This window comes from Lynx rufus, unplaced genomic scaffold (assembly GCF_022079265.1).
Source record: "Lynx rufus isolate CCGP_SWC_20201006 ecotype Redwood Valley unplaced genomic scaffold, mLynRuf1.p SCAF_15, whole genome shotgun sequence".
In the NCBI taxonomy this organism is placed as follows: Eukaryota; Metazoa; Chordata; class Mammalia; order Carnivora; family Felidae; genus Lynx; species Lynx rufus.
In genome coordinates, this window is record NW_025814829.1 from 6,091,809 (window position 1) to 6,104,696 (window position 12,888).

At 39.3% G+C, this 12,888-nt stretch overlaps 1 protein-coding gene across 1 annotated transcript in view; it reads right to left on the reverse strand.

Annotated features, from left to right (window-relative positions):
• MARK1 (microtubule affinity regulating kinase 1) overlaps positions 1–12,888 on the reverse strand; it is an 82,412-nt gene that overhangs the window by 27,976 nt on the left and 41,548 nt on the right. The window contains exons 8-10 of the mRNA XM_047077213.1: positions 10,303–10,359; positions 6,471–6,707; positions 6,265–6,384 (exon numbers count right to left, since the gene is read on the reverse strand). Of these exons, the coding sequence (XP_046933169.1) occupies positions 6,265–6,384; positions 6,471–6,707; positions 10,303–10,359 (414 nt within the window). The remainder of the gene's footprint in view (positions 1–6,264; positions 6,385–6,470; positions 6,708–10,302; positions 10,360–12,888) is intronic.

Below are 12,888 nucleotides of genomic sequence, written 5' to 3' on the forward strand. Positions count from 1 at the left end.
TGTGGGCCACAACCCCGCAGGCAACTTGTCTTTTACCTGGGGAAATAAGATTTGCTCCTGAAACCTGAAAGTATCTGAACACACGACAGAATTAATTATTCAAAACTGTGCTATTAGCAGTGCATATTGTGCTTATTAATAAAGGGCAAAGGGGCGACTTGTGGTGTGGGCTGGGGTTTTCAGGGAAGGAATCATAAGGAGAGAGAATGTGAAGTGACTCTGGAAACACCAGGAGAATCTGGGTTGGTGGAAGAGGCAAGGCAGAAGAATTCAGGAGGAAACAGTGAGGAAGCTCCCTTCTCTGACTCGGAACCAAGGTAACGTGGAAAAATACGGAAGAATGGGAGATAAAGTTAGTATCTTCAGATGACTGGATTTAAACATGATGTGATGGGCGATGGAGAAATGCTACATTTCACCAACATGGATGTTACACAACATTTTTTTTTTAATGTTTATTTATTTTGAGAGAGAGAGACAGAGAAAGAGAGAGAGAGAGAATGAATGAATGAATGAATCCCAAGCAGGTTCCACGCTGTCAGCACAGAGCCTGATGAGGGGCTTGAACTCAGGAACCATGAGATCATGACTTGAGCTGAAACCACAAGTCGGACGCTTAACCGACCGAGCCACCCAGGCGCTGTGAGAGGAACAATCTGAGGAGACGTAGCAGGAGCAGGAACCCCGCTGGTCCTCACACAAAGTTAGATCTGAGGCAAGGCTCATCCAGGGAAAGTGGGGGAAATCCCAGGGACATGGAGACACCAGGGCAGCGAGGAGAGAAGGAACGCGGTTTTGCCGTCTTTTCTTACTGTCGTCACTGGGGATTGCCAAGGGCCCACCCAGCACAGTCTGTCTCACAAACGTAGTTGGATTTCAAAGCAAAATAAAAATCGTCTGAAGAAAATTTTCCTTTGGCAAAAGGAATGGAAGGTAAAGGTGGGAAAGAAAATCTGCTTAAAGGAACGCGTAGAGGCATAAACTCTTAATTCTAAATGTGAAGGTCTTTTCCAAGAATAAGGCACAGGGAACAGCAAACTATGGATGTAGAAGAGGGAAGACCCACGTGCAAGAAGCTGTTCTTAGCTGTGTGAACCTCATGCCCTAAACACTTCTTCTGTGGGAACCAGGGTTTGCCCTGAGGCCAAGGCAGAAAGGCCCCCGGAAACGGAGGTGCTGTGGGCCAGGCGAGTGGTCACGTAGCCCTCGCCGTGTGGCTACAGGCGCAGTACATGGCCGCACAGCACGCTAGACCTGCCAAATAAATGAATCCACTTCAGATTTCATTTGAGATCTCGGTTTCTCTCTTTAAAAAATGCTCATTTATTTTGAGAGAGAGAGAGAGAGCTCAAGCGAGGGAGGGGGAGAGAGAGGAAGAGAGAAAATCCTAAGCAGGCTCTGCACCACTAGCACAGAGCCCGGCATGGGGCTTGATCCCAGGAACCAGGAGAGCAGGGCCTGAGTCAAAAGCAAGAGTTGGACGCCCAACTGACTGGGCCACCTGGGCATCTCTCTCTCTCCTCTCTCTCCCCTCTCTCCCCTTGAAGTAATCTCTAAGCCCAACGTGGGGCTTGAACTCATGACTCCAAGATCAAGAGTCACATCCACATGCTCTACCAACTGAGCCAGCCAGGCCCACCCTGAGATATCTCAAAATGAGAAACAAGAGGTCAAACAAGATTCCAAACCGAACAAGAGAGAGCTCGCTCCAGCCACCACTGCCAATGGACACAGATGACTATTTGCTAGAAATTCTACCAAAATAACGGATTCAGATTAATTATCAAGAAAGAAATTAACAGTGGAAATACACAACTTATACCTTAGGTTCACATTAAAAATTTATAGACTTCAGGATTGCCAGATGGAAATTTTTCTTAAATGGTTTTAACCCCTGTAAAAGTTCACCATTTACTTCTGAATCTGTATGTAGAAATCTTTCATCTATTTATTTAAAAAAACTTTTTTTTTTTTATATTTTTGAGACAGAGAGAGACAGAGCATGAATGGGGGAGGGTCAGAGAGAGGGAGACACAGAATCCGAAACAGGCTCCAGGCTCTGAGCTGTCAGCATAGAGCCCGACACGGGGCTCGAACTCACGGACTGCGAGATCATGACCTGAGCCGAAGTCGGCCGCTTAACCGACTGAGCCACCCAGGCGCCCCTCTTTCATTTTTTTAAAAAAGGTTGTTATTATTACTAATTTTTGCTTTATTGCCTCTTGTATTGGGCAGATGCAAGCAAGATTTGCAAGACCTTAGCAGCAGCTGAAAAGGTGTTAAAGCAAAAATAAATACTTTTTTTTGAGGAGAAACATAGATGACAGAGAAAGCGCCAGAAAGAGGAGCATTGCCTTAGGCTCAAATTTTTTGCATTATTTTGAGAGGTAACACAGTCCATTCTGGTTAAGAACTGGGAAAATTAAGAACATACACAGAGGGGATAGCAGAAAAACGTGATCAGTTTCTTTCTAATAAAAATATCTAGACACACCAATATTCCAATAAATAGGGAAAAAAGTATCATAGTGTATAATATAAAACACAAATCCTTTAAAAATCCTGTGTGATACTATCCCTCCTGTTATTAGTGCAGTGAGCAAGCTCTGACAGCATTCATACACAACTTGGAAAAATTATGCAGCCATTTAGATCTAGAAACAACTAGAGGTCAAGCAGTAATTTCATTCATTTTATTATCATGGGCGATAAATTAGGTACTTAATATATAAGGCTTTAAGAAATACTTTAATGAAGTAGCAATTATATTTGAGAAGAGGAAGATATCAGAGTTAAATTAGAAGTTTAGTAAGATAACAAGGTAATAAGATTCTTAAATTGAACTTCAATATTAACAAATTATATAGTGAAGAAAGACTAGTGTTTGCTCTAATCAGTAACTCTTGACACTCAAGTAGCACTGAAAAAAATTCATAAAGTTTCATTTGTTTTTACATATAAGAATTAACAGAGGAAATATTTCATATTAAGATGTACAAAGCTGTTACAAATCCGGTAAGGCTGATTAACCAGACTCCATTAGACTAGCGGTTCAAAGACACAGAGAGCTTCTATGTAAAAAAGCACAGTTAACCTAGTCATTAAAAATACTAAGCATTATCTCAGATGAAATAAAGATAAATTAAGGCAATTATGACAAGCCATATAACTACCATAAAGGCATCAAATGTGGGAAATTATTACATCAAATACTGAATCCAGGTGGAGAACAGATACCTTCAAATGCCTTAGGTCACATTCAATCTTGTAGCAATGATACAGAAGACCTGTCAGACTGTTTACACCCTCTGACGCACTAATTACACTCTGGAGAATATATCTAAGCATATATCCCAAAGGGAAAAAAAAGCATATCACGTTATTATTAGTAAAGACCATGGAAACAACTAACCCAAAGAGAACAACATTGCTACTGGCAAGGAAGGAGCTCACGTTTACGATAAAGAGAAGTACCTGACCCAAAACCTTTTAAGTTAAAAAAAAAAAAAAAGAATGCAACACACCACGGAAACATTACTACCATACAAAAATTTATGTTTATACACTCAAGATTAGGGTTTTGCAAACTGTGGGGTTTTTTTTAGAGCTTAAGGATTTTTTTGCTGTACAGTCGCTACTAAAGTTGGTACGAAAAATGAAAGTGAAGACTCAAATGATTTTTGACATTATTGCTATTTCAAGGGGAGTTTCTCAAGGTTTGGTATTAGCAATCTTTTCTTTTCTTTTCTCTTTTCTTTTCTTTTCTCTTCTTTCTTTCTTTTTTTTTAAACGGTGTCAGGTTTCTTTGGGAAGTTATTTCCGGGAACTAGCCCACAAAGGCGGACTAGCCTTTGTACAGTGATATCTGCAACATTATGATAATATTTCCAATGCAGACTCATGGTTCTGTGGCTGGAAAACTTAGTTTTGATAAGCTGGAACAGAAGGTTCCAGTCTATACTCAAATACATAGCGTTGAGACTCTGATGATCAAATGTTTTAATGCAGTAATTTGGCTTTAAAATTCAACCCAGAATTCCAATACTTTCATCTTTTGCATCTTAACGCTAATAAGGATGAATGACTTAAGTACGTGGCTACTGTAAATTAATCATCTTTAAGTGACTAAGTACATCATATCAACTGTCTAAGGGATCTGTAACATCCATAATCATTTTTGTATGTTCTTTTTGCTCTTCTCATTAGTTAAGCGGATGCCTCAACTGTGAACATTTTATTAAGTGACATTCAGGTAAACTAGGTTCCTATGATAAAAGTGGGTCATAAAGCAGGATTAAGAAAGATTCAAGTTGCCATAAAATTTTACTTATTTTTGAAATAGTCTTTATTTTTGTTAAGTAAGCTCTACACCCAACGTGGGGCTTAAACTCATGACCCCAAGATCAAGAGTCGTCATGTTCCTCTGACTGAGCCCCCTGTTGCCATAAAATTTTAGAACTGATATGAGAGTCAACAATTTTAACTTTTTTCACTATTTCACGTAACTTTCTATGAATAATGGTTAAAAATAATTTTAATTTTTTTTTTTTTAATTTATTTTTGAGACAGAGACAGACAGAGCATGAGCAGGGGAGGGGCAGAGAGAGGGGGAGACACAGAATCGGCAGCAGGCTCCAGGTTCCGAGCTGTCAGCCCAGAGCCTGACGCGGGGCTCGAACTCACATACTGTGAGATCGTAACCTGAGCTGAAGTCGGACGCTTAACCGATGGAGCCACCCAGGTGCCCCAAAAAACAATTTTAGAAAAGTAATAATATTAAAGAAGGCAGGCCTCTGTAAGAAAACACTGATAACATACTCTTTTACCCTCAAAGGAAAAAAAAAAACCCACAAAAATTATAGGAAGGAAGTAATCACGTTTAAACAAGTCAGTAAAAAATATCTGATATTTGATTCACTGGTATAAAGCATTTATAAAATAATTTCCCAATGGAAGTCACCATCTTTTAACTTCCATCAAAACATACTGTACCTTTTGGTGGAAAATATTTGTGGAAATAAAGTTACAAAGCCCAAAGTAACCTGAGAGCTCTGTAACACAGTGAGCTCTGACTCACCATAAAGCTGTCTCCTACCCAGCATGAAGTCTATGCCAGAAAGCCCCACTGCTACACTAAAAAGTCCAGTTCAAGTAAGGTTAACTCCCTGAATTCTCTACCCCATCTATTAAGGCAAATAAATGAAGACAAGAAAGTACCAGTGGATAATACGTGCGGGATCTCTGAAATCGTCTTAGCACAGGTTAAAATATCATTCTTCAAAACAGATGGGCGAAATCCTTAGAAAGTGGTTTAATGGCAGCGTCAGAAGGAAAAAAGGTTAGACATTTTGGTTTTGTGAACCTCTGATGTTACGTGGTTATAACGTACTGAGTATATTTATAACCGCACAATGGCATCTATTACAAATAACCTCGCGTGTGGAACGTATGTATGCAACACAACAGTGTGTTAAGAAATGAAATCCCTGTTTCCAGTACGTTCGACTTAAACTGTAAATTTTCTGTACTGATATTGAGTGTTTTCTTTAAAAAAATTTAAGTTTTTTTAATGTTTATTTATTTTTCAGAGAGAGAGAGAGAGAGAGAGAATACGAGCAGGGAAGGGGCAAGAGAGGGAAGGAGACACAGAATCCAAAGTAGGCTCCAGGCTCTGAGCTGTCAGCACAGAGCCCGACCTGAGGCTCGAACCCACAGAGTAGCGAGATCATGACCTGAGCTGAAGTCAGACGCTCAACTAACTGAGCCACCCAGGGACCTTCTGTAAAATTTTTTAATGTCAGCTACTAATTTCAGATACGGTCATGAAATATTCACTGGATTAGAACTTCGACTATCTTTTCTTTCATCCTTGAAATACCAGTATTTCCTGCTGCACACAAGGCTCCCACTTTGGAGCAATTTCTGATGGGCCAGGTTTTCCTCCTTCTCCAACAAAAAGTCCATTTCATTCCTATTTTTATGTTGTTTTAATTTAATACTTCACTGCAGGACAAAGAAGAAATAACAGTCTTTAAAGAAGCCGAACATGACAACTTCTGAGCAGGGAAAGAATCATGCCACCTTCCCTAGCCCTGAAATTACATGATTTGCCCATTTTCTAAGAAACAAAACGCCAAAAAACAAAAACACAAAAACAAACAAACAAAAAAACACAACAAAAGCCACAGGGGAAAAATTATTTAGAATGCTCTTGGAGTATTTTAATTGTGAAACTTTAAACGCGGAGTACAAACAATAACTTACTTCTAAGCTGCCTCTCTTTATTGGATTCAGCACCAATAATTTCTTCAGAAGATTTTCACAGTCGGTGGACATATAGAAGGGAATACGGTACTTTCCTCGTAAGACTCGCTCCCGTAGTTCCTTAGGAAGGCAAAGAAAGTACTCCTAACTGGCTCCTGAAATGATCATGCCTGAGATAAAACATGAGCACCGACTTCCACCGATACCTTCAAATTCTGGCCATCAAAAGGCAACGAGCCGCTGACTAATGTATAGAGAATGACGCCGAGGCTCCACACATCCACTTCAGGCCCGTCGTACTTCTTTCCTTGGAAAAGCTCGGGGGCAGCGTAGGGTGGGCTTCCACAAAATGTGTCTAATTTGTTCCCGACTGTAAATTCATTACTGAAACCAAAGTCAGCAATTTTAATATTCATATCAGCATCAAGGAGAAGATTTTCAGCCTGCGAGGAAAATTATAAAAAGAAAAAGGACAATGTAAATGCCTACACAAAATAAAATATTCATTATAACTGTTTCAGATCTCAAACATGTATTTCTTCCTTCTCATTTTTATGCATAGTATCAGATTTAGAAGCCCAGCACGGTGTTTCAATGCATAACTGTTCAGAATCGCATCCATGTAAGACTGAATGTTAACACTATATAAGTGAAGCTCTCATCTATAGGAGTATCTGCAGCTGTTTAAGAAAAGTTACTGAGAACGCTTTTTCTTCCAAGTTACTTTAAACCCATTTTTTTCCTTCACTGTAAGAAACATCCTGGAACCGTACCTTAATATGACCTATGTCAAGAAATGTAAGTTGACATAACACTAACCCTTCTTGGGCTTAAACCAACAAGGTTAGGGGCGCCTGGGTGGCTCAGTCGGTTCAGTGTCTGCCTTCGGCTCAGGTCATGATCTCACAGTTTGTGAGTTCGAGCCCCGCGTCGGGCTCTGTGCTGACAGCTTGGGAGCCTGGAGCTTGCTTCGGATTCTGTGTCTCCCTCTCCCTCCGCCCCTCCCCTGCTTACACTCTGTCTCTCTCTAAAAAATAAATATTAAAAAAAAAAAACCAACAAGTTTACTCAAAAGTGCTCTACTTTAATAGACCATCACTGATTAATGCAAAGCTCAAGAGTATACCTAAAATAACTGCCAGTCGGGGGTTCTGTGCTATTGAATTAAATCTTTTGTCTTCTCTGATAGAATGCTTCCTCAACAAAGTTCTGTTCTTTTAGTAAAACAAAACAATACAACACAGCCTCCACTAGATCTTGTTTAAGTTTCTTTTTGCTGTTCTAAAACTAGATTCTTCTCTTCTGGAGGTATATTTTGGTAGAAAGCAGTGATTTCCACCCTCATGTTTTCAGATGCTGTTTTTCCAAGATCCTAAAACAGAATCATTAAAAAAAGAAAAAAAAGGTTGAAATGTGCCTTTTGTAAACACAAGCAATTCAGCTTGTGTTTACAAAAGGCACATTTCAACCTTTTTTTTGTACATGTCTCGTTTCAAACTCTTTTATAACTGATAGACTAAGGAAATTATTTATTACATTGTAGATGTGTTTTATGAGGTCACCAAAGGGAGTACAATTTGGCTAAAATGAAAGGCAGACTTGTCTGCCTCGCTGGAGAGCCAGGCACTCTGTCCACCTTGCAGCATTTCCCTCCCTCACCTTCCTTCTTTTTCCTTTCAAAGGTGTGCTAGCTTGGGATAGCGATAATAAAAAAGGGAGGTATGTTTAGCACCCAAAAATACGACAATAATGTGGCGTCACTTATGACATGAATATTGCAACAGCACATACACTTGGGACATTTCTATTAAAACCTAACATTTAAAGACCGGTGTGACAAAACCATCTGATGTTCTGATGTAAGAGCCTGGTCACTGTAAATTTCTGGGGCCATGCGTGAGCAAGTGGGGCTTTTTGGGTCTCCGTGAAGATGTCTGGATGGATGTGAAAGTACGCAGGCTGTGTCGGAAGGGCAGAGCTGGAGGGGGTCTGAGATCTGCTCCAGGAGCATGAGGGAGAGCCCATCCCCCACACTGCAGGGAAACTCAGGGTGCTGCACATGATTTTAGTTTCTCAGATTTCTTTCCATGTAAGAAATGAGATAAGCTGGGCGTCAAACATACAGTCAGGGGAACACTCCTCTACTTTCTCTTTCTTTGTGGAAGTGATTTCTCCCTAAAATAGCTGTGGGAGGAAATGGAGAAGGAAAATTTGGGAGCAGTAGAAGATCTGCAACCTCAGAAAAATGGGGCCAGAATATGGGATTAGACTCTTGACAACTGCTTAAGACAGTACTTGTAAGTATAATATGAACCAGGGCTAGTAGCTGACAGACGACCTGGGAAAAAAATGTAAAAAAGAAAAATAGACTCCTAGGTAAGGTACAATGAAAGTTCAGTTTGGAAGAAGAGAGAAAAAGGGGGAAAAAAGACAAATATTTTAGCCCCTTCAAATATTTTAGGACCTTCTACTTCCATTAAAAAAAAAAAAGAAAGAAAAGAGCACACCTGTTTGGCCACACTGTTTCTTTCTTTTTAAAAATTATTTTATATTTTAAAATTTCTCTTTATTTATTTGAGAGAGACAGAGACAGAATGAGTGGGGAAGGGACAGAGAGAGAGAGAGGGAGAGAGAGAATCCCAAGCAGGCTCCACACTGCCGGTGTAGAGCCTGATATGGGGATCGAACCCATGAAACTGTGAGATCAGGACGTGAGCCGAAATCAGGAGTGGGACGCTTAACTGACTGAGCTACCAGGCGCTCCTGAAATTATTTTATATTTTTAAATAAAAATGGTGTATGTACTTAAGGCGTGCAACACGATGATTTGATATATATACACAGTGAAATGACTACAACAGCCAAGCTAATTAACATAGCACCTCCTCATTTAGTTACCATTTTTGTATGTGTGATGACAGCATCCGAAATCTACTCTCTTAGCAAATTTCCCAGTATTCAATACAATATCATTAACTTTTTGAATAGAACACTGAAAGCTCAGGCAGCCAAAGCAGAACTAAATGAGACTTCACTCAAACGGAAAAGCTTCTGCATAGCAAAGGAAAGGATCAACAAAAGGTATCCTATGGACTGGGAGAAAATATTTGCAAACCCTACATCTAATAAAGGACTACTATCTAAAATATATAAGGAACGCATACAACTCTGTAGCAAAAAACCAAACACCACAATGAAAAAATGAACAAAAGTCCCTAAACAGACATCTTCCCAAAGACGATATACAAATGGGCAACAGGTATATGAAAAGGTACAGAACACCACTAACCTCCAGGGAATTGTGAATCACAACCACAATGAGATAACACTTTCCACCTGTTAGGGTGGCTATCATCAAAAGTATAAAAGATAAGGTGTGTTGGCAAAAACGTGGAGCCAAGGGACCCCTGCACAACGTTGGTGGGAACATAAACTGGTGGAGCCATTATGGAAAAGAGGACAGAGATTCCTCAGAACACTGAAAGCAGTCCTTCTCCTGGGTATGTATCCAAAGGAAATGAAAGGGTACCTTGCAGAGATATCTGTGCTCCCACATTCACGGACACAAACCTTTCATGACTGTCACAACTTTTTATTCTGAAGTATGCTAGTTTACGCTCATCACATGCATTGGACGTTCACAGAAACACTTAAAGACTTCCCGTTCCTCGAGCTTTACTGTGGAGAGGGGACACTGGCAGCACGTCACATAAACCCGGTCCTGTGCTCACTACCTTCCTTCTGGCGGAATGGGATCTCAGGCATTTTTAGATGGGGACAAAGCTCCACACTGATCTCTTACAACCAGCTCACTAATGGTGAATCAAATCCTCTAGCCTTTAATGCCAGATAACTTCTCCTTCGTATTTTCTTCATTTTCTCAGTGGAAATACTGCCTTCATGAAGTTGCTAGGAGGCAAATAAAAACCACTTTCCTCGGACAGAGCCCGGCACAATTAAGCAACCAAAAAGATGGCTCTCATACTACAAAGCAGCTGTTAACGATTTAGACTTTTTGTCATAAAATCAGTGGCTTACCTTAAGATCACGGTGAACAATGCACTTTTGATGGCAATACTGTACAGCAGATACAATCTAAAATAAATATTTGGATAAAAGATGTGTAATTATTTTTTGGTAAAAACACCGCAATTTTCCTCCAATGATCACCTCCAACTAAGATAAATTACCAACTTAGATTTCAAAGTAATATTTCACCATTTCCCTGTTCTCTCAGCTCTGAAAACTACGTATGTTACACTTAAAACGGAAAAGGTCACTTTTTTCCAGTGTAGACACGCAGCATTCTCTCACTAAAAGACACTAAAATATTTCTTTGTCAGAGTCCGTGAAGGTTTCTGTGGGCTGTTATATTTCTCTGCTGACATGATCAAATGTGTGCAATTTGTAGTTCTGATCAAATGGCTTATTCTAATGTTGGGATAACAGCTTTGGCACACATGAATCAGTCTATTTTAGGAATCATTATCAAATGTGTTCAAGGCATGTTTTTTCAAGCGAGGCCAATCAAAGGGGTATCTAGCATTGTCCTGTACTTATTCATACATAAAGAAATATAAAGAAATGGGAAAATTGTTCGGCCTTAAAACGAAACCCAAGTATCAAAAAAAAAAGAGGGAAAAATGAAATTTGATCTTAAAGCTGTTAGTAGGTCGGTCAGGCAGATTATTCTACCCCTGTAACTAGATATTGTATGCAATCATCATTTTTAACCATTACATAGGGTTCTTTGGGAACAAAGACTGAACAAGGAGGAACCCAATGGTAAGAGCCAAAGATACAAGTGAGAAATAGGTTATAAACAATTCTATTATAGTTATTTTACTCCATAAAATAAAGACATTCAAAGAATCAGATAGTAATCAAGTTAAGAACTGTTTTGTACATGTAATCCCATCTGATGTACAGGACGGCCATTTTAATTCACAGAACATTCACTTCTGTGGATTCAGTTAAATGGAAACACGCTATGAATGCTGAATACTGGTAAGGCATTTACAAGTGGAGACAGAAATGAGATTTTTAAAAGTCTAAAGATGATGTGAAGTATGACCATGCTAATAGAAATATGGGTTAAAAAACGTTCAAAGTAGAAGTGAGATTGATAGTTCAGTACTATAAAATTATTCTAATGTATATTAAAATGGTTCAGACAGAAACATGAATTCAAAACAAAATCAACACACAATGAGCAATATGTAATTCGATTAAATTCATTTTTGATTCAACAGTTTACTGAGTACCTGCTACGTGCAAGAAAATGTGCTGGCTGCTAGGGGAACACAAAATGAACACGACATGGACCCTGCCCTTAAGGAGCTGAAAGTCTGATTAAGAGAAAATATGTACATTATCTTACATGTCTATGAGCAACCATAATACAAGGCAGAGTCATAGAAGCAGAGGTACAAAGAAGTGAGGGGAATCATATTATATAAAGAACAATTTCAGTTAGAAATGCTGCCCGGAGTAGGTGATATTTGATCTAAGCCATCCTTGAATGACAGTACTAAATATTTCAGGATGAGATTTGGTGATGGGGAGGTAGGGGCAAGGTGGTGAAATGTACTGATGTTGAGACAACACAATGTATTTGAAAGTAGGTGGGAAAATGGTAATAGTGGCAGTAAATGTTGACAGGTTGGTAAAAACCTCCAAATTCCAAACTACACAGGTACCACAGAACCACTAAATGTTTTTAGGCAGAGCAATTGTGAATGAGTATGATCAATTTGAAGTGTAAATCCCTAAAATACAGCAGAATCTTGCAATGAATAGTTGTAAGTATTAATTTTCTCAAATATGCTTTAAATTTCTAATATCCAATTTTCATTAAAACATGTTTATTAGGCAAGAGATACATACTTATATGTAAATATCGATATGCCTTTTAGAAAATATTTATTTTTGAGAGAAAGAGAGATGCAGAGAGAGAGGGGGAGACAGAGGATCCAAAGCAGGTTCTGTGCTGAGAGCAGAGAGCCTGATGCAGGGCTCGAACTCACAAACCATGAGACCATGACCCGAGCTGAAGTCGGAGACTTTAACCGACTGAGCCACCCAGGCGCCTCCCAGGCACCCAGTATTAATACATCTTAATGAATATATTATAAGGCTATTTTTGTATCATGGATGACAGAAATTTGCTGATAATACTGGTTTTCAAGACACTCTGTCTTAGTAACAGTGAAGAAAGCATGTTATAGATAATGATTCGGCTATCGAACATGCATTTCACATTAGACAGAATGATCTCTATGAAAGCAGTTCTAAAGGCATTTCTGCAATAAAAATCTCCTGAGCCTTAAAGTCTTAAGAATGGAAAGATAATTAAAGAGAATGCTCTGTATTAAGCATTTCATTCTCCCCAAACTCTATGACCTCTGACTTCTATCAGTTAAATATGGTGGCTTATAGTATTACGAAACTTACCTAGCAGGTACACTTTCTGCCATGAAAGAGAAGTTCTGCCTTCTGTCTGACTCACTGCAAGAATCCCCCATTCACAAGCCTAAATTTTACTGCATTATTCTATGGCCAGATCCTTCCATCCCAAAACATTCTGTACCTCCTTAGGTAGGATGTAGGAACTTCCTTGTGATT